General features: G+C 37.3%; 1 protein-coding gene across 1 annotated transcript in view; it reads left to right on the plus strand.

Annotated features, from left to right (window-relative positions):
* The window catches only part of DPYD (dihydropyrimidine dehydrogenase), a 923891-nt gene that overhangs the window by 252595 nt on the left and 647877 nt on the right, over positions 1-23419 (plus strand). Inside the window, exons 6-7 of the mRNA XM_027536430.1 lie at positions 3357-3553; positions 14310-14391. Of these exons, the coding sequence (XP_027392231.1) occupies positions 3357-3553; positions 14310-14391 (279 nt within the window). The remainder of the gene's footprint in view (positions 1-3356; positions 3554-14309; positions 14392-23419) is intronic.

A 23419-nucleotide genomic window follows, 5' to 3' on the forward strand; every position in this document is an offset into this window, starting at 1 on the left:
AGGAATCCCTTAGAAGAAATGGAGTAGCCATCATGGTCAATAACAGAGTCCGAAATGCAGTACTTGGATGCAATCTCAAAAACGACAGAATGATCTCTGTTCATTTTCAAGGCAAACCATTCAATATCACAGTAATCCAAGTCTGTGCCCCAACCAGCAACACTGAAGAAGCTGAAGTTGAATGGTTCTATGAAGACCTACAAGACCTTTTAGAACTAGCACCCAAAAAAGATGTCCTTTTCATTATAGGGGACTGGAATGCAAAAGTAGGAAGTCAAGAAACACCTGGAGTAACAGGCAAATTTGGCCTTGGAATACAGAATGAAGCAGGCAAAGGCTATTAGAGTTTTGCCAAGAAAATGCACTGGTCATAACAAACACCCTCTTCCAACAACACAAGAGAAGACTCTACACATGGACATCACCAGATGGTCAACACCAAAATCAGATTGATTATATTCTTTGCAGCCAAAGAGGGAGAAGCTCTATACGGTCAACAAAAACAAGATCAGGAGCTGACTGTGGCTCAGATCATGAGCTCCTTATTGACAAATTCAGACTGAAATTGAAGAAAGTAGGGAAAACAACTAGATCATTCAGGTATGACTTAAATCAAATCCCTTATGATTATATAGTGGAAGTGAGAAATAGATTTAAGGGACTAAATCTGATAGAGTGCCTGATGAACTAAGGACAGAGGTTTGTTACATTGTATAGGAGACAGGGATCAAGACCATCCCTATGGAAAAGAAATGCAAAAAAGCAAAATGGATGTCTAGGGAGGCCTTACAAATAGTTGTGAAAAGAAGAGAAGAGAATAGTAAAGGAGAAAAGGAAAGATATAAGCATCTGAATGCAGAGTTCCAGAGAATAGCAAGAAGAGATAAGAAAGCCTTCCTCAGCGACCAATGCAAAGAAATAGAGGAAAACAACAGAATGGGAAAGACTAGACATGTCTTCAAGAAAATTAGAGATACCAAGGGAACATTTCATGCAAAGATGGGCTTGATAAAGGACAGAAATGGTATAGCAGCCTTAAGAGATGGCTATTACTGATCCCAGTTTACAGTTTGAGGAGACTAATGCATGGAGATATTAAAGTCTTTATTCAAGTACTTTACCATGAGAATGATAGAGGTCAAGAGTCAACCTCAAGAGTGTACTTTTAAAGCCAGACCTCTAAATATATTGCCCTCTGAGAGGAAGTTTACAAAGTTTTATTTAGATACTCACTTCATCGGTAAAAACTACTGCTATCAAACTAAGGGAAGGGGAGCAATCAGGTGCAATAATAAGTGGAAAAATAAAAAAATACTGACCCATCTTCCGTTTATGAGTCCATTTTTGCTCACCTGTCAAATTACTGTTAAGAACATTTATTTTGGTTTTGATTTTAATTTTGAATTTCTTCTTTTTAAAAATTTATCTTTTTAAACCAAATTTAAGTTTCCTGGTGAAGTCACATTCTTATAAATTTTTTGAACATGTTCATTGTAGTTTTTCTGTATAAAGTCCATTTGTGATAACAACATGTTCTGAATTATGTATTCATATCTATATTTTCTGAGTTATTGGCAGTTCTTAGTTAATGACAGACCTGGGATTTTTGATCAGAAGCCAGGCCTTGTATATGAAAATTTGTAGACATTGTGGTTGACTTATTTACCACAGAAGGTTCACCGTTTCATTTGGTAGGTAGACAGAAGTGAGACCATATCACCCTTATCTAAATCAGGAGCTGAGCTGACTCAGGCTGGGTTGCATGTCTACCTCTGGTCTGCTCCACTTGCAGAGTATAACCCTCCATAAGTTTCAGCTGTCTGCTAAGATGTTGTCTAGGACTTTCTCTTCTTTAGCTATTCCTGTACTCTAGTTGTTTCATTTGGTCCATCAGAGTGCAGAAGGCTCCCTTCTGCTTTGCATGCATGCCAAGTTGCTTTAGTCGTGTCTGACTCTTTGTGACCCTGTGGACTGTAGCCCTGCAGGTTCCTCTGTCCATTGGATTCTCCAGGCAAAGATACTGGGGTGGATTGCCTTGCCCTTCTTGGGATCTTCCCGACCCAGGGATCGAACCTATGTCTCCAGGGCATTCTGCACTGGCAGGCGGATTCTTTACCACTGAGCCACCTGGGAAGTCCCCCTTCTGCTTTATAGAGACTTTTCTTTTTAATTGTTGTTTATTTTCTTAGTCTTTTTCTTATGAAGTATAAGAATTAAGCTTTTCTATACTTTCTTCTCGGAGAAGGCAATGGCACCCCACTCCAGTACTCTTGCCTGGAGAATCTCATGGACAGAGGAACCTGGTAGGCTGCAGTCCATGGGGTTGCTGAGGGTCGGACACGACTAAGCGACTTCACTTTCACTTTTCACTTTCATGCATTGGAGAAGGAAATGGCAACCCACTCTAGTGTTCTTGCCTGGAGAATCTCAAGGACGGCGGAGCCTGTGGGCTGCCGTCTATGGGGTCGCACAGAGTCAGACATGACTGAAGCGACTTAGCAGCAGTAGCAGCAGCATACTTTCTTCTGCTTCAGGTTTCTAGCCTCTTACATTCCCCAAACCCTGTGTTGCTCTAGTCCTAGAAGATTACCTAAGATCTCTCTTGCTCTTTCTTCTGAGCCTTGGTCTTCTATCTACAAGATTCCTCATTTTGCTAAGAAGTCACCGATTCCCTCAGGATAAAAGTAACTCCTATTCTATCATCTCATTTCTCTGATGTTCTCTTTTTACTTGCGATCATGGCTCCTGTAGTCAGAGTTACTTCAGAGGCTATCCAGTGCTTCCAACATATTTTTGAAAAGTTATCCTTCAAAAACTAGTCTGTCACAATCAGAAACAGATGCCATAAATTATTTACTGAATATCTACGTGCCAGGATAGTGCTCACTGCTGGTTATACATGGTAACATGTGTCTAAAATATTTAAAACAGTTATGTTATATGTGTGCATTTTTATATCTGACCTATTCTCTGACTCAAGAACTAATGTTCTGCTGACTAATATGGAAACATGACACACATGGTAAATGATTTTCTTAGTAGCAAGCAAAATGTGATTCAGGAGCTCAGAGGAGGAACGCTTAAGTTGGCCCAGAGAGTGGAGTAGGAAAAGTGAGTCAGGAATGCTTCCTAGAAGAAGTGTGACCTTAGGCAGAAATTTCAAAGATTGAGAAAGAGTTAGTCAAGCATAAATTGTCATCGACTGGACCCAATATGACTTCTAAATATCCTATGTTAGTACTTAAAATATGTTTATTTCTATTAAAAGCATAAGTGAATTTTAAAAATTAAAAATACATTTGAGGATGTAAAAGCTATCTTAAAAATTTTAACCATGCCAATTGATTTCTCCATAGGTATTCAAAGCAATGAATATCCCACAAATCAGGAATCCTTCTCTGCCTCCCCCAGAAAAAATGCCTGAAGCCTATTCTGCAAAGATTGCTCTTTTGGGTGCTGGGCCTGCAAGTATAAGTTGTGCTTCGTTCTTGGCTCGATTAGGCTACAATGACATCACTATATTTGAAAAACAAGAATACGTTGGTGGTTTAAGGTACTTCCTACATTTATTTCATGTTCATAGTGTTAAAAATAATTGGGTAAAACAATTATGAATATTGTTGGTTTGTAATCAAATAGGAACTTCAGGTTCACAGATGGTATTTTAACTGTTCTTTTTCCAAATGCTCAAATTTTGATTTCATTATTCACTTTAAATTTGCAGTTGGCTTTAAGTAATATTTATTTTAAAATTTCTCTGTCTAGTTCTGTGAATTTAAGAAAAATCACAGCAAAATATTTTATGAATAGAGGAAACAATCATATGAAAGCTTATTTCATCCCTGTCAATCTTTCCTTTAATGGAGATGTATGTGAGTTTTGCAAATTAGAGATGGGGAAACCTACCTCCACAGAATATTGGATGATTCATTTCAGTGTGTATGTAGATGTGTTGTCTTGGTCATATATTTTCATTCTCCAATCTCTTAAGTCTTGCATTTGATTACAATTAAGTTAGAGACTACTAAGAATGTTCCATTTTAATGTACATTTATGCAGTGTTTTATCTCATAAGTACCATATTATGATTTGCTATTAAACAACATCATTGTTGTAAACCAGGATTCATCACATAAACATTTATTCCCTTGAAGTTCCACACACAAGTATGGAAAATATTCACTGTGTATAAGTGATTTTCAGATATTCATATCAGTCTTGGACAATGGATGGAGTTTACTTTATTTAAGATAAATGGATTCTGTAGAATAAATAGTGGAAAAAAGGCAGTCTTTTCAATGAGTGATGTTGGGCAAGTTGGACAACTCTATGTAAGTCATTAAACTTAGAACACTTCCTCAAGCCATATATATAAAAGTAAACTCAAAAGTGCTTAAAGACATAAAAGATATGACACCATGAAACTCCTACAAGAAAACATAAGCAAAGCATTCTCTATCTGGTATAAATCTTACGAATATTTTCTTAGATCAATCTCCCAAGGTAAAATAAATAATAACAATAACAACAAAAATAAGTAAATATAACCTAATCAAGCTTGAAAGCATTTGCATAGCAAAGGAAATATTCCACAAAACAAAAATACAATCTGTAGAATGGGAGAAACTATTTGCAAACAATATGACCAACAAAATTTAATTTCCAAAACAGCTCGTACAACTCAGTGTCAAATTAAAATAAAATAAATAACCCAATCAAAAAATGGGCAGAAGAACTAAGTAAACATTCCTCTAAGAAAGACATACAGAAAGCCAACAGGCACATGTAAAGATGCTCAACATTAATAATCATTCAGTTCAGTTCAGTTCAGTTCAGTTGCTCAGTCATGTCCCACTCTTTGTGACCCCATGAATCGCAGCACACCAGGCCTCCCTGTCCATCACCAACTCCCGGAGTTCACTCAAACCCACGTCCATTGAGTCGGTGATGCCATCCAGCCATCTCATCCTCTGTCGTCCCCTTTTCCTCCTGCCCCTAATCCCTCCCAGCATCAGAATCTTTTCCAGTGAGTCATCTCTTCTCATGAGGTGGCCAAAGTATTGGAGTTTGAGCTTCAGCATCATTCCTTCCAAAGAACACCCAGGACTGACCTCCTTTAGAATGGACTGGTTGGATCTCCTTGCATTCCAAAGGACTCTCAGGAGTCTTCTCCAACACCACAGTTCAAAAGCATCAATTTTTTGGCGCTCAGCTTTCTTCACAGTCCAACTCTCACATCCATACATGACCACTGGAAAACCATAGCCTTGACCAGATGGACCTTTGTTGGCAAAGTAATGTCTCTACTTTTCAATATGCTATATAGATTGGTCACAACTTTTCTTCCAAGGAGTAAGCCTCTTTTAATTTCATGGCTGCAGTCACCATCTGCAGTGATTTTGGAGCCCAAAAAAATGAAGTCTGACACTGTTTCCGCTGTTTCCCCATCTATTTGCCATGAAGTGATGGGACCGGATGCCATGATCTTCGTTTTGAATGTTGAGCTTTAAGGCAACTTTTTCACTCTCCGCTTTTGCCTTCATCAAGAGGCTTTTTAGTTCCTCTTCACTTTCTGCCATAAGGGTGGTGTCATCTGCATATCTGAGGTTATTGATATTTCTCCCGGCAATCTTGATTCCAGCTTGTGCTTCTTCCAGCCCATCCTTTCTCATGATGTACTCTGCATATAAATTAAATAACCAGGGTGACAATATACAGCCTTGATGTACTCCTTTTCCTATTTGGAACCAGTCTATTGTTCCATGTCCAGTTCTAACTGTTGCTTCCTGACCTGCATATAGGTTTCTCAAGAGGTGGTCTGGTTTTCCCATCTCTTTCAGACTTTTCCACAGTTTATTGTGATCCACACAGTCAAAGGCTTCGGCATAGTCAATAAAGCAGAAATAGATGTTTTTCTGGAAATCTCTTGCTTTTTTGATGATCCAGCAGATGTTGGCAATTTGATCTCTGGTTCCTCACACAATCATTAGAGAAATGCAAATCAAAACGACAATGACAACGACAATGACAAACCTCACTCTGGTCAGAATGGTCATCCTTCAAAAGTTTACAAATAACAAATGCTGGAGAAGTAGTAAAGAAAAGAGAACTGGTCTGCACTCTTGGTTGGAATGTAATTTGGTGGAGCCACTATGGAAAATAGTATAGAGGTTTCTTAGAAAACTAAAAATAGAGCTACCATATGATCCTTCAGTTCCATCCCTGGACAGATATCCACAAAATATGAAAACTCTAATAGGACAAAAATGTATGCTTCTTAGTGTTCCTAGCAGCACTCTTTACAGTAGCCAAGATACGGAAGCAACCTAAGTGTTCATTGACAGATGAATGGATAAAGGAGGTGCAGTAAATATACATACAATGTAATGTTACTCAGCCATAAAAAGAATGAAATATTGGCATTCACAGTAACTTGGTTGGACCTAAAGATTATCGCACTAAGTGAAGTAAGTCAGACGGAAAGAGACAAATATTACATGATATCACTTACATGGAAACCTAAAAATAATTCAAATAAACTTATTTACAAACCAAGACTCACATAGAAAACAAACTTATGGTTACCAGAGGGGAAAAGGAGGGTGAGAGAAATGAATTAGGAGCTTGGGGTTAGTAGATACAAACTACTCTACCTAAAATAGATAAGCAACAATGATTTACTGTGTACCATGGGGAACTTATTTCAATATTGTGTAATGTCCTATAATGGAAAATAATCCTAAACATTATAAAATAAATAGAACTTTATAGTAACATGTATTTTATTTAGGATCATAAAAAATTAAATTTATTTTAAGCAGGGACTGGATATTCCTTAAAACATTTGATGTAAAAATGAGCAAGAATTTGCATGATAATTTGATAGTATTACTCAGTTTATTTTTGTTTTTCCCTAAGTGTGTTTTTGCAAAAGAAACTCATTGATTATAAAAATATATCCAGTTGGCATATCTGTTGCTTTACTTAGCATTTAAATTTTGATGGCTACTGAACTATTTTTTAAGCAACAGATTTGTCCTATTTAATAATCAGAGAAAAAATTAAATCAAGTTGTGACTAAAATTTATGTTGTTTTTACATTTATGGCACCTTTAAATATGTATTAATAGATATATAAATATCAACATTGGTATAATGACAATATGCTAAACTACAAGTAAGCTATTATTAATATAAAACTATTAGACTAAATCATCAAGCAAAAATATCACATAGTATGAAGATGCTTTAGAGAGGATATGAAGCTTAAACTGAAGAATAAATATCCTGATAGCCCAGAAGCAATTATTTTTCTGTATTGATGTTTTACTACGTTGAGTTTTAAGGTATCACACATACTTTGTAAATTTTTCTCCTGGAGAGTAAAATACCTAACATATTATTTTGCTGGAATTATTTAGGCTTTTATTTTTAATGGCATTTTACCACAGCTTCATTAATTAGGAAAAACATAATCTATTAGCAACATATATATATATATATATATATATATATATATATACATATATACACACTGTACTTTTTTTTCAAATATACACGTCAATGAATATGTGAGCTAGTTTAAAAAATATGAACTTAATTATTGGGTAGCTGTATAGACTAGAAATAATCTTTCTACACTTTAATTGCATTTGCACAAGAAGCTTTAAAAGGAACAATCCCTGTTTGTGAATTATTGTGTTGACAATTTTGGTAGAAGGTTTTTGTGGTAGTTAGCATCTCTATTTTTTTTTTTAATTTTAATTTATTTTTAAACTTTACAGTATTGTATTGGTTTTGCCAAATATCGAAATGAATCCGCCACAGGTATACATGTGTTCCCCATCCTGAACCCTCCTCCCTCCTCCCTCCCCATACCATCCCTCTGGGTCATCCCAGTGCACCAGCTCCAAGCATCCAGTATAGTGCATCGAACCTGGACTGGCAACTCGTTTCATACATGATAGTATACATGTTTCAATGCCATTCTCCCAAATCTTCCTACCCTCTCCCTCTCCCACAGAGTCCATAAGACTGTTCTATACATCAGTGTCTCTTTTGCTGTCTCGTATACAGGGTTATTGTTACCACCTTTCTAAATTCCATATATATGTGTTAGTATACTGTATTGGTGTTTTTCTTTCTGGCTTACTTCACTCTGCGATCCAAAAGTCCACAAGCAATAAATGCTGGAGAGGGTATGGAGAAAAGGGAACCCTCTTACACTGTTGGTGGGAATGCAAACTAGTACAGCCACTATGGAGAACAGTGTGGAGATTCCTTAAAAAACTGGAAGTAGAACTGCCTTATGATCCAGCAATCCCACTGCTGGGCATACACACTGACGAAACCAGAAGGGAAAGAGACACGTGTACCCCAATGTTCATCGCAGCACTGTTTATAATAGCCAGGACATGGAAGCAACCTAGATGTCCATCAGCAGATGAATGGATAAGAAAGCAGTGGTACATATACACAATGGAGTATTACTCAGCCATTAAAAAGAATTCATTGGAATCAGTTCTAATGAGATGGATGAAACTGGAGCATATTATACAGAGTGAAGTAAGCATCTCTATTTTTTATGCAGGATATGCACTTCTAAATCATATAAATTGACATGAAACTTGTGTTTCTATGTATTTCCTAAACATATTCAGTGGGACAGATTCCCCTGGGTAATGACCAAGCATGTTTAAAAAAAAAATCTTTTATGATTTACTTTGTTTCCTTTGCCTTTGAATCTTCCCAGTCTCCAGGGACAATCAGGTCAGTTCAGTTCAGTCATGTCCCACTGTTTGCAACTGGACTGTTGTATGGACTGTATCTGACTCTTTGCAACCCCATGGACTGCATCACACCAGTCTTCCCTGTCCATCACCATCTCCTGGAGCTTGCTCAAACTCATGTCCATCAAGTCAGGGATGCCATCCAACCATCTCATCCTCTATTGTCCCCTTCTCCTCCTTTCTTCCATCTTTCTGAGTGTTAAGGTCTTTTCCAGTAATCAGTTCTGCATATCAGGTGGCCAAAATATTGGAGCTTCAGCTTCAGCATCAGTCCTTCCAATGAATATTCAGAAATGATTTTCTTTAGGGTTGATGGGTTTGATCTCCTTGCAGTCCAGGGACAATATGAAGTGTTTAATCAGTCTCCTTTGGATCGTGCCATGGTAGCAGCATGTGTCACTGCTGCAAGATTATAAAAACTGACACTGAAATTTAGCCAGAATCACACTGCAATACTTTTCTACTAATTTATTTTCTCACTTAAAGATACCTCTCATTCTCTTGTATCTTCAAAGTGGCTAAAAAAGATTAAATTAGCTTTGTATTTGAAATCAATTGCTTAAAGAGGTGATGTCAAGTTTTATCTTTCCTTTTCCTTTGCACGCAAACAGAATCTTCTAAACCTGGTGCACAAGTATCACAACCAGTTTGTAAAACATCACTAAGTTGGGTAAAAATTATCCAGGACTTAATCCCTATTGTATGGTGTCACGATAGTGTCAACAAATTTGTAAAATAATCAGTTTTGCTTTCCTTGAATTGTGGCTTCTCCCCCACCAGTATGTGAGTTTTAAAAGTTTAAAGGACTTGATATTATGATAACAAAGTTATATGAATGTGGTATTACATACAAATGTATACATGTATATGTATATATATATGTATACTTTCTGATTGTTTTCTATTATAAAATTAATATATATGAATTATGACTTTTTGTTAAATAGTGTAAATAGAATAATAACGTCCTTTGCCTTAGCTAATTTAGATGTTATGTTTTCACTATGTCTATTGCATTTCATGTTGACTAACAATAAAGAAATAGGGTTTAGGTGAAATAGTTTTATTCGCAGAAAGTATTTTGAGAACATGTGTGATGTAACACAAATTTAAAATGTGGTACCTGTATCATAATAAACTAAAGTTTTTTCAAAGTATGAGAATTGTGCTTTAAAAAGAAGGGAAGGAGGTTGTTTTTAATTAATTCCATTTAGATGAAAGAAACATGAACATACAAGAATAATTTTTTTTTCAGGATATCTGAGCACTCCACTGACTGACTGTACTAAAAGATTTGTGGCCACAAGGAAAGTTTCTTTTGAAACTTTCTTGTTAAAAGAGAACATATAGAATAAAAGGTTGTCTTTATAAATACAACAAACTTGAGATGTAACTATTCTAATTAAATTCCATCTTCTGTCCTCATATCACCTTTCTCAGTGTGCAGTCTTGAGGGTAAGCTCCCTCTCTCCCGATTTTCCTTCCTTCCTTCTTTCATTCCTTCCTTCATTTTTTATTTATTTATCTCCTACTATGTGCTGGTCATTACCTTAGCCCATCGAGTTACAATGGTAAATAAAGCAAAGTGCCTGTTCTCGTGGGAGCATATGTTCTGGTAGTGAGTTGTTTAAGTCACTCAGCCATGTCCGGCTCTTTGCGACCCCATGGACTTCAGCATGCTAGGCTTCCTTGTCCTTCACTATCTCCTGGAGATTGCTCAAACTCATGTCTATTGAGTCAATAATTCCATCCAACCATCTCATCCTCTGTCACTCCTTCTCCTCCTGTTCTCTGTCTTTCCCAGAATCAAGGTCTTTTCCAGTGAGTATAATCTTCTTATCAGGCAGCTAAAGTGGTGCTTCAGCTTCAGCATCAGTCCTTTCAATGAATATTTAGGGTTGATTTCCTTTAGGGTCGACTGGCTGGATCTCCTTACTGTCCAAGGGACTCTTAAGAGTCTTCTCTAACACCACAGTTCAAAAGCATCAACTCTTTGGTGCTCAGCCTTCTTTACAGTCCAATTCTCAGATCCGTACATGATTACTGGAAAAGCCAGCATTGACTATACAGACCTTTGCCATTAAAGTGATGGCTCTGCTTTTTAATATGCTGTCTCTTCCAACAACACAAGAGAAGATTCTACACATGGACATCACCAGATGGTCAACACCAAAATCAAATTGATTATATTTTTTGCAGCCAAAATGGAGAAGCTCTATACAGTCAGCAAAAAGGAGACCAGGAGATGACTGTGGCTCAGATCATGAACTCCTTATTGCCAATTCAGACTTAAATTGAAGAAAGTAGGTAAAACCACTAGACCATTCAGGTATGACCTAAATCAAATCCCTTATGATTATAGTGTGGGAGTGAGAAATAGATTTAAGGGACAAGATCTGATAGACAGAGTGTCTGATGAACTATGGTTGGAGGTTCGTGACATTGTACAGGAGACATGGATCAAGATCATCCCCATGGAAAAGAAATTCAAAAAAGCAAAATGGCTGTCTAAGGAGGCCTTAAAAATAGCTGTGAAACAAAGAGAAGCGAAAAGCAAAGGAGAAAAGGAAAGATATAAGCATCTGAATGCAGATAAGAAAGCTTTCCTCAGCGATCAATGCAAAGAAATAGAGGAAAACAATAGAATGGGAAAGACTAGAGATCTCTTCAAGAAAATTAGAGATACCAAGGGAACATTTCATGCAAAGCTGGGCTCGATAAAGGACAGAAATGATATGGACCTAAAAGAAGCAGAAGATATTAAGAAGACGTGGCAAGAATACACAGGAGAACCATACAAAAAACAACTTCACAACCCAGATAATCATGATGGTGTGATGACTCACCTAGAGCCAGACATCCTGGAATGTGAAGTCAAGTGGGCCTTAGAAAGCATCACTATGAACAAAGCTAGTGGAGGTGATGGAATTCCAGTTGAGCTATTTCAAATGCTGAAAGATAATGCTGTGAAAGTGCTACACTCAATATGCCAGCAAATTTGGAAAACTCAGCAGTGGCCACAGGACTGGAAAAGGTCAGTTTTCATTTCAATCCCAAAGAAAGACAATGCCAAAGAATGCTCAAACTACCACACAGTTGCACTCATCTCACATGCTAGTAAAGTAATGCTCAAAATTCTCCAAGCCAGGCTTCAGCAATATGTGAACTGTGAACTTCCAGATGTTCAAGCTGTTTTAGAAAAGGCAGAGGAACCAGAGATCAAATTGCCAACATCCGCTGGATCATGGAAAAAGCAAGAGTGTTCCAGAAAAACATCTATTTCTGCTTTATTGACTATGCCAAAGCCTTTGACTGTGTGGATCACAATAAACTGTGGAAAAGTCTGAAAGAGATGGGAATACCAGACCACCTGACCTGCCTCTTGAGAAACCTGTATTCAGGTCAGGAAGCAACAGTTAGAACTGGACATGGAACAACAGACTGGTTCCAAATAGGAAAAGGAGTATGTCAAGGCTGTATATTATCACCCTGCTTATTTAACTTACACACAGAGTACATCATGAGAAACACTGGGCTGGAAAAGAACAAGCTGGAATCAAGATTGCCAGGAGAAATATCAATAACCTCAGATATGCAGATGATACCACCCTTATGGCAGAAAGTGAAGAGGAACTAAAAAGCCTCTTGACGAAGGTGAAAGAGGAGAGTGAAAAAGTTGGCTTAAAGCTCAACGTTCAGAAAACGAAGACCATGGCATCTGGTCCCATCACTTCATGGCAAATAGATGGGGAAACAGTGGAAACTGACTTTATTTTTCTGGGCTCCAAAGTCGCTGCAGATGGTGACTGCAGCCATGAAATTAAAAGACGCTTACTCCTTCGAAGGGAAGTTATGACCAACCTAGATAGCATATTAAAAAGCAGAGATATTACTTTGCAACAAAGATCCATCTAGTCAAGGCTATGGTTTTTCCAGTGGTCATGTATGGATGTGAGAGTTGGACTGTGAAGAAAGCTGAGTGCCGAAGAATTGATGCTTTTGAACTGTGATGTTGGAGAAGACTCTTGAGAGTCCCTTGGACTGCAAGGAGATCCAACCAGTCCATCCTAAAGGAGATCAGTCCTAGGTGTTCACTGGAAGGACTGATGCTGAAGCTGAAACTCCAATACTTTGGCCACCTGATGCGAAGAGTTGACTCATTGTAAAATATCCTGATGCTACAAGGGATTGGGGGCAGGAGGAGAAGGAGATGACAGAGGATGAGATGGCTGGATAGCACCACCAACTCAATGGACATGAGTTTGAGTGAGCTCTGAGAGTTGGTAATGGACAGGGAGGCCTGGTGTGCTGCAATTCATGGGGTCACAAAGAGTCAGACACGAATGAGCGACTGAACTGAACTGAATTAGGTTTTTCATAGCTTATCTTCCAAGGAGCAAGTGTCTTTTAATTTCATGGATGTAGTCACTGTCTGCAATGATTTTGGAGCCCAAGAAAATAAAGTCTGTCACTGTTTCCATTGTTTCCCATGTATTTGCCATGAATGATAGGACCAGATGCTATGATCTTAGTTTTTTGAAAGTTGTTTTTAAGCCAGCTTTTTCACTCTCTTCGTTCATCTTCATCAAGAGGCTCTTTGATGAAGAGAACTCTTTGTCAGGTTCTTTTTTTGCTTTCTGCCATAAGGGTGGTGTCATCTGCATATCTGAGGTTATTGATACTTCTCCTGGCAATCTTGATCCCAGCTTGAGCTTCATCCAGCCCAGCATTTCACATGATGTACTCTGTATATATGTTAAATAAGCAGGGTGGCAATATATAGCCTTGACATACCCCTTTCTCAATTTTGAACCAGTTCATTGTTCCATATCTGTTTCTAACTGTTACTTCTTGACCTGCATGCAGGTTTCTCAGGAGGCAAGTCAGGTGGTCTGGTATTTCCATCTCTTTAAGAATTTTCCACAGTTTGTTATGAGACCAACACAGTCAAAGACTTTAGCTTAATCAGTGAAGCAGAAGTATATGTTTTTCTGGAACTCTTTTGCTTTGCAATATATTTTTTCCTATATAAAAGTACAGTTTTTAGTGAGCATATCACACACTCATACATACATGTTCTGTAATTATATAGAAAATATATATACTTTTCTATATAGTTATTGAATACATATGTATGTATGATGTATGTATCAAAAACTGTATACTTTCAAATAATTTTTTATTTTTTAAGATATTCTTCTCTTAAGACATTTATGGAATTGCTAGTAAATAGATCAACTAAATATTGTGATATACTTAAATGTATAGGAGTTGCTTTTGATGAATTCTCTAGTATTTGTTTTTCATTGTTTTTATTTTTTCATAAATTTCTACTGTTCCTGTAATAACACATTCATATTTTGTCATGCATATAAAAATGTGTATTTCCTCACATGCATCTTATACATTATGAAAATACCCATAGAAGAAATACTTATTCCTTTAATACTGATCAGAAACACGTGTTGCATTTTTTAAACTGCTGACTTTTCCACAAATGTTTCTCTCTCTTTTTTTTAGTACTTCTGAAATCCCTCAGTTCCGGCTGCCATATGATGTAGTAAATTTTGAGATTGAGCTTATGAAGGACCTTGGTGTAAAGGTAAGTGAAAAACATAACATTTATGTATTGCTTTAAAAGAAAGGAGTAAGCTCTGTATTGAAGATTAACAGCAAAATGTCACACACTTTAGGAAAGAACAATTAAAAGCTACACCAGGCAGAAGCAGAAAGATGCTTCTCCTTGCTTAGGGCATTTGTCTGTCTACTGTCTGAATGCCACTAGCCTGGAAAAGGGCAATCAATAGTTCTCATCTGGCACGCCTGCATGTGATTAATTGTCTGTAAGAAACAAATTCCTAAATTGCTTTAGGGGTTCAGTGCAGCTAATAGAAGGATTTGGTTTCTTTAATCACATTTTTTTTTTTTTTTGTGGAAGTTATGTGAACTCTGAAACATTTGTATTACACAATTTGGGACAAAATTTCTTACAATTTTATTTTATTTACTATATGCATAATGTCAGTAGTGTTAACATTATAATCGTTTTTCAATATAAACAGCAATTCAGCAAGGTAGAAAGCAACAATTCTGTATTTTTAATTGTTTTGTGAAATAAATATTGTGTTGTTCTTTTAAAGATGATCAAAACTCAATACATTTTACTTTTAGATATAGCTTTAGATATTTCCATTCTTTTGTATTATATTTAGTGATATATTCTGGCTCTTCACCTAAATTTATTGCTATTTTTTTTTCAAAACTTTTATTACCTTTCCATGACAGATACAAAATAATAGATTAATGGAATATTATAAATTACACAATACATTGTTGTAAGTACATATAAAAACTGTTTTGAAAAGTGGTTAGCAAACTATTCATGATTCTTGCATTTAGAAATACAAAATGAAATAACCAGTAAAAAGAAAAACACTCATAACAATATTTTGTGTTTTTATACTTATAATTAATTTTATTTGGCAGTGGTTAGGTGATGAAATGTGTATACAATCACCAAAGAAAAACTCTTCTAGCAAATATAAAATACACATGTGCACACCTTTATGAAAACTGTTCAAAATAATGTTCAAAATAGATTTAAGGGTGATTACTTGCTTCAAATAAATATATCCTGAAAAGTTCTTTAAATGTCTTTCATTTTGAATGCAAGTTCTTACCTAAATCTCATTAAGTAAGGAAATGATTTTGAGACCTCAAAGTAATATATTAGGTGTTACTTGAAATTGAAGATAAATCAAAAATTAATTTAAGACACATCTAAATTCATCTTATAAATAATTATAAAATTGCATTCAATTTCTACCTTACTGGATATGTTGCATAAAGTAGGGCATACCCATTACTCTTACTAGGAAACATCAAGACATAGTGACATAGTAGTAGTCAGTGCACTGAGTGCCAGAAAATGTACATTTCAGCTACAGTTTTGTCTCTTCCTAATTTTATAGTCAGATAACCTTGATGAAGTCAATTAATGTCCTTCACCTTGGTCAGTATTTGTTCAAAGGGAAAAGTATGCTATTACCACTTTTATAAACAGATCTGCTTATATATGCCTGAAAATATATGTGCTCTGGACATGTGTAATAATCCAGTAGCGTAGATTGCCTTTGGGAAGGTGTAGGAAGTCATTGGAGAAGGCAATGGCACCCCACTCCAGTACTCTTGCCTGGAAAATCCCATGGACGGAGGAGCCTGGTGGGCTGCAGTCCATGGGGTCGCTGGGAGTCGGCACGACTGAGCGACTCCACTTTCACTTTTCACTTTCATGCATTGGAGAAGGAAATGGCAACCCACTCCAGTGTTCTTGCCTGGAGAATCCCAGGGACGGTGGAGCCTGGTGGGCTGCCGTCTCTGGGGTCACACAGTCAGACACGACTGAAGCAACTTAGCAGCAGCAGCAGCAGCAGCAGCAGCAGCAGGAAGTCATTTATCATCATTTTGTATATTTGAATTTTAAACCCTATGAATTTATTATATTATTGAGAAATTATTAGAACCTGAATTGAGGAGGTTAATGCTATCTTGTCCATCACTCAGGTTGTTTTAAAATTTGAAGGAAATAAAGTATTCAAACTTGCTTTGTAAACAAAAAATTCTATGTACAATTCTGAAGAGAGACAGTAACAAGATTTGTTTTCAGCTTTGAGGACTGGCATCCATTGATGAAGTACTTTCATCTTTTATGACTTATCAAACTTACCCATGAAAGGATATATCTTTTAAAAAATGGTCTACTCTCATTACCACTTTTTCCTCATCAGCACATTCTTCTTATAACCTGCCTCATGTTTTTACCTCTCAGCTAACACTGTATATTTTAAAGTCAACAATAATTTACTGGCAATGAAGTGGATTTTTCTCTGGATTTATTCTCTTTGGCTTCTGGGCAGCATGTGATATATTCTTATATGTATGTATGTAACTGTGCATGTGTGTGCATGTATCTATATATATGTGTATGTATTTTTAGCTTTCATGATCTAGCATTATCTTGGATATTACCTGTTTTTTTCTCTCTATTAGATTTGTTTCAATTATTTGATAAAATTATTAAGAATTTACTTTGGCCAAGTTAATTACTAAGGATTCTTCTAGTACCATCTTTCTTTTGAACTCCAGTTCTGTATTCTTAGTAGTTTAATGAGCATATTTATCATTCAAATAACATACATTCATCATATCTAAGCTTAGCATAATTAATTATCTTCCCTCCCAACTGTGTTCTTCTAAATTTCTTATTGAGTAATTTCAACTTATTTCATATCTATAGCTGATAGATTAGTTCTTATTTATTTTAAACTGAATTTTTCCAATCAAAGATTGTGTCACAGTAAAACTCTATTTGTACGTTGTATGTATGTATGTATGTATGTATATTATACACACACACACACACACACATATATATATACTTTTTTCTTCCACTGTTTCATTGTCTGGAATCTCTAGTATGTTGTAAATGTGATAATACATGGCATCTTTTCAGATCTATGAAATAACATTTTTATCATACTGAATAAATATTTTCTTTTTCTAGATTTATTAATATAATAGTAACATTTCTGTAGTTTTTTTTTTATTTTAATGAAGAAAGTTGGGCACGACTGAGCGACTTCACTTTCACTTTTCACTTTCATGCATTGGAGAAGAAAATGGCAACACACTCCAGTGTTCTTGCCTGGAGAATCCCAGGGATGGGGGAGCCTGGTGGGCTGCCATTTATGGGGTCGCACAGGGTTGGACATGACTGAAGTGACTTAGCAGCAGCATACCTTCCTCTAATGGCTTTAGCAATATATGCCTGACTACTCTAAAACATCCCAGCTAAATTCAGATAAAATTCACTTCACATCAAGCTTAGTGTAAGTTGTTGTTCAGTTGTAAAGTTGTGTCCAACTCTGTAACCCCATGGTCCTGGGATGAGGGAGTTAGGTCTTGTGATTCTGACTTGTTCTTTCCTTTCTTCAGTTGAGTTGGCTGGAAAGAATGTTAAGGTGCTTATTGTTCTTAAGAGAAGCATGAGAAAGCACAAAGTCTTCTGCAGTTGTGCCCAGAAAATATTCTGTAAAGTAACCATTGACATTGGTTCAAGGATCTTTACAAAGAATATTCCAGGATGAGCATGTAGGCCGCAGCTTGAGGCCATGAGAAGGATTGTTATCTGAGACCTGTTTGTGAGGGGAATATTTATGGCAAAAGAAGTTTGCTGAACTTAGGGTTTAGGAATAATTAAGAATAGCTTAGAAGCCTTTTTAGGAGATAGTGATCTTAAGATGCTAGGGGCAAACAGGATTTAGAAAGATAAGAAATAAACTGAGGAATGTAGCATGAGTTACAATGTAATCACAAGTATAGGACACATAAGAGGAAGTAGATAATAGATAGTCAAGCCAATTCTGAGAGAATCCCTGAAGCAGGAACTCTGCTTGTAGGGCAACAATGATTTCTGGAGATAATAAATCTGGGTGGGGGAACTAAAAATGTCAAACCTCTGACCTAATGCTTTTGTCAACATATAAAGAAAACCTGAAGCTTGAAATAAACATGTAGTCCCGAACCTCGAGTCAGAGGCTACATCATTGTCTGCCGACACCATTCACCCCTTCAGGCTGATTTCCTGGAGCTGGACTCCGGCAGGGATGGTCTTGATCCCTGTCTCCTGTACAATGTCACGAAACTCTGTCCATAGTTCATCAGGCACTCTGTCTATCAGATCTGGTCCCTTAAATCTATTTCTCACTTCATAATCATAAGGGATTTGATTTAGGTCATACCTGAATGGCCTAGTGGTTTTCCCTACTTTCTTCAATTTAAGTCTGAATTTAGCAATAAGGAGTTCATGATCTGAGCCACAGTCAAACATTATTTTGAACAGTTTTCATAAAGGTGTGCACATTTGTATTTCGTATTTGCTAGAAGAGTTTTTCTTTGGTGATTGTATACACATTTCATCACCTAACCACTGCCAAATAAAATTAATTATAAGTATAAAAACACAAAATTCTGTTATGAGTGCTTTTCTTTTTATTGGTTATTTTAATTTGTATTTCTAAATGCAAGAATCATGAATAGTTTGCCCTGCTTCATTCTGTACTCCAAGGCCAAATTTGCCTTTTACTCCAGGTATTTCTTGACTTCCTACTTTTGCATTCCAGTCCTCTACAGTGAAAAGGACATCTTTTTTGGATGTTAGTTCTAAAATGTCTTGTAGGTCTTCATAGAACCATTCAGCTTCAGCTTCTTCAGCATTACTGATTGGGGCACAGGCTTGGATTACCGTGATATTGAATGGTTTGCCTTGGAAATGAACAGACATCATTCTATCGTTTTTGAGATTGCATCAAAGTACTGCATTTCAGACTCTTGTTGACCATGATTGTCCTCTATTTCTTCTAATGGATTCCTGCCCACAGTAGTAGACATAATGGTCATCTGAGTTAAATTCACCCATTCCAGTCCATTTTAGTTTGCTGATTCCTACAATGTCGATGTTTACTCTTGCCGTCTCCTGTTTGACCACTTCCAATTTGCCTTGATTCATGGACCTAACATTCCAGGTTTCTATGCAATAGTGCTCTTTACAGCATTGGACCTTGCTTCTATCACCAGTCACATCCACAACTTGGTGTTGTTTTTGCTTTGGCTCCATCCCTTCATTCTTTCTGGAGTTATTTCTCCACTAATCTACAGTAGCCTATTGGGCCCTTACCAACCTGGGGAGTTCCTCTTTCAGTATCCTAGCATTTTGCCTTTTCATACTGTTCATGGGGTTCTCAACCAAGAATACTGAAGTGGTTTGCCATTCCCTTCTCCAGTGGACCACATTCTGTCAACCTCTCCACCATGACCTGTCCGTCTTGGGTGGCCCCACATGGCATGGCTTAATTTCATTGAGTTAGATGAGGCTGTGGTCCGTATGATCAGATTGGCTAGTTTTCTGTGGTTATGGTTTCCGTGTGTCTGCCCTCTGATGCTCTCTTGCAACATCTACCGTCTTACTTGGGTTTCTCTTACCTTGGACGTGGGGTATCTCTTCACGGCTGGTTCAGGAAAGTGCAGCTGCTGCTCCTTACCTTGGAGGAGGTCGCCCCTCCTGACCTTGAACATGCAGTTGCTCCCTCTCGGCCCTCCTGTGCCTGCACAGCCACTTCTCCTTGGACATAGGGTAGCTCTTCTTGGCCGCCGCCCCTGACCTCAAAGGTGGGGTAGCTCCTCTCGGCTGCCGCCTCTGACCTTGGACGTGGGGTAGCTCCTCTGGGCAGCTGCCCGTGACGTTGGATGTGGGGTAACTCCTCTCAGCTGCTGCGCCTGACCTCGGATGGTCCTAGTCCCAGTAAATTAACACTGGGAATTAAACTATTTATCTTTGTAGTTTTCTATACACAAAAGTATAGTTCAACTTGTTTGCTTCCTCTAGGGTGGAAACAGACTGAAAAATGCAAAATGTTTGTGCATCCTTCTTGTATGTTACATATTCAGGGGCATGTTCACTCTATCAGGGTGGAAAATTTGGGATATTTTCACTCCCCTTTGATAAATCACATAACACCCCTACGAAACTACACATACCCATACACACAAACACACACACAGGCACACAAATACCACCTCAGAGAGGGGGTCTTTCTTGAATTTTTTTTGCTGAGACCAATTAATAAACCAAACCTAACGTCAAGTATTATGAGCATCAATTCTGTTGATAAGCCCATTGACAGGGCAATACACTGCTCAGCTTTAGAAACTGTATACTTACTCAGATTAATAAAATTTTATTTAAAATATTTGGACCTGTAGTTTTCTTTTATGTCTAATCTTCATTATATATTGGGATTGAGATCATTAAAAAAATAAGCACTAGAACTTTTATCATTCTTTCTTATCAGAAATAGTTTAATACAAAGTCTACTCTTTGCAAAGTAAATTGCAATTCTAAAGATTCATTATTCAATACTTTCAATAGCATCTCATTCCACTAACTGTAATAGTAATACCCACTATTAGATACTTAGTATTAAATACTTTTAATATATGTGTTTAATTATCCAGTTTATTTCATGGTATTTGATGTATTCCAGAGTTCTGAATTATCAGTTACTAATCTCACCTTGGTTGTTCCCTGCTTACAAACTTTCAAATTAAAATTAGAACTAGTATTTTAGTAAAAAAAAAAAAAAAGTGCCCTCTATGTTATATTCCAAGTCCCCTTACTTTCTCTTTCTATTCTTTGCTTTGTGCTTTACATTCCAGAAACACTACATTTTCAGTAGTTCTCCACATGCAATATGTTGTTCTGTGTTTCTGAGGATAGTTCTTGCTCTGCGCTTCATTCTCCTTTTAACCTCAACAGACGTAAGTGCGTAGCTGTTATATGTGCTGCTTCTGCCATTAAAGTACATATTTGACTTTGGTAAAGGTTGTCAAAGCTTTTTTGTCCCTTAGTATCATCATTTGTAAAATGAAGATCATTCTGTCATTTTTGAGATTGCACCCAAATACTGCATTTTACACTCTTTTGTTGACTATGAGGGCCACTCCATTTTTTCTAAGGGATTCTTGCCCACAGTAGTAGATACAGTGATCATCTTAAATCCACCCATTCCCATCCATTTTCCCTGATGATCCCACTTCATAACACTATTGTGAGGATGAAAAAAGTCCTCTTTACAGTACTTAAAAGAGAGTTTTGCACTTAGTTAAGTACTCTATGCAGGTTAGCTACAATTATTTTTTAATGGATAAACTTTGTTCTTCCACTATGAATCAGTTTAGAGACTTTGTTTTTTGAAACATATTGCCTTCAAAACTCAAAGCAGCCTACCAGACATTTTGCTTCCTTATTTAATATTGGTAAATGAGTGCAAAATTGCAGTAAATTCTTTTATTTTTGAAGTATATACTGACAGATACCTGACAAGTAGACCTCATTGAAGTGACTAATCCCTGATCTTCATGAGGTTGATCTTCTGCCCTCTGGAGTCTATGCTTCTTAAAGTCTCCAGCATACCAGCTACTCCTTGCTTATGTTGTCCAGTCTGCATGATGTTTTCAACGCAAGGGATCATAATGATATGCTATGCTATGGCCAGGTTGTTTCAGATTATGTATATTATTGTAGAAGATAATTGACATATTCTTGAGGCAAACCAGTAAATGAATATTCTTGTTTCTCCCATGAATGTGAACTGTTTCCGATCCCTTTTCCGCAGCAACAGGATGAAAAGTACGCATTCACCAAATCAATGGCCATGTGCAGTGTACCTGTAGGCTTACCTAATCTGCAGTAATACCACATTTGCCATAGACACTGCAGTCAGGACTACACTTTGGTCAAATCTGCAGTAGTTTACATTCTCCAGGAATCATCTTGTCTCAGCAGGGCCAGACTGGGGAATGAAACAGAAGTAGAACATAGACCACCACCATCTCTCACTATTCCACCCACTCCAGACTACGATATTGTGTTTGATTTAGTCTCTTGACCAGGGTTTCAGAAGTTTTCTGGCCTTCCCAACTATTGTAGCTATAATAGCTCTTACTTTGTAGACCAGAGACCCATTGTGGGGGTTACTTCTACTGACACATTTAACATTTTGGTTATGCACCTAGAGGCTTGGGGATAACCACTACCTGGGTTGCCAGTGAATTTGAGGTTCTTTCTTCATCACGAAAGAATTCAGAGATGAAGCAGAGAGGTTAAGAAAGTGAAGTGAAAGTTTATTTAAGCAAGGATACGCTCTCAGAGGGACAGTGAGCAGGCACTTCAGGAGCTGCCACCGGGTTTCTTTGGAAGCCACTTATGAGGGGCCTACAAATGAAAGGGTGGACTATTCACTGAGGAAGGAGGGATTTTTGTCACCATATAGCTTGAGTTAAAAGTGTCATGGCTTCATGGTGTCCTTATACAATGATTACTTCTTATCTGTTAGACTAATCTTATGGTAATGAGGGCCCAAGGAGAAAAGGTTGCATTTGGATTCAGGAGATTCACCCTTTTCCCTACCTTTCTTTGCCTGCTACTTGGATTCTTATCACCCTAAATATATTGTTTCCTATAAGTCTGAAGGCTCCTACTTTACTTTGTCTGTCTATGGACTCCTGCTGCTTATACGTTGGGTGGTTTAGGCCCTTGCCCCCATTTCTCTGCTTGTACCAGGTTATTTACCTGCTGTAACACCCGGAGCTGTGCTCCACTTAGGCCAACTGTGAACTTTATCTAGGCCTATTTTTCACCCTGTCTCTGTAGGCCCCGCTCCTCAGATATCAAGTCAATGAAGAGCCTTTTCCAGTGTCCTTGAAAATGTGTGATTATTCCCCTTCCCCAGTGTGCATACAGTTACATGGGTAAATGGCCATAATTCCTTTTGAAGAAGTAGAGGAATCTTTATAGTATTTACTTGCTAGGATGTTGCAGGGTGTTTCTTTCTACACGACCTGCCCACCTCCTCAGTCAGCAAGTTCAAGATCTGAAAATTGGCTCATGTCTGGGAACTGAGCAATGTATTGTGACTTTTAATAGGAGTGTCCACCTCTGACTCCTGACTTTATTCATCTTCCCTGGACAGTGCCCACTATCAAAATCCTATTGATTTTTAAAAGGGATTTAT

This window comes from Bos indicus x Bos taurus, chromosome 3, assembly GCF_003369695.1.
Source record: "Bos indicus x Bos taurus breed Angus x Brahman F1 hybrid chromosome 3, Bos_hybrid_MaternalHap_v2.0, whole genome shotgun sequence".
Classification (NCBI taxonomy): Eukaryota; Metazoa; Chordata; class Mammalia; order Artiodactyla; family Bovidae; genus Bos; species Bos indicus x Bos taurus.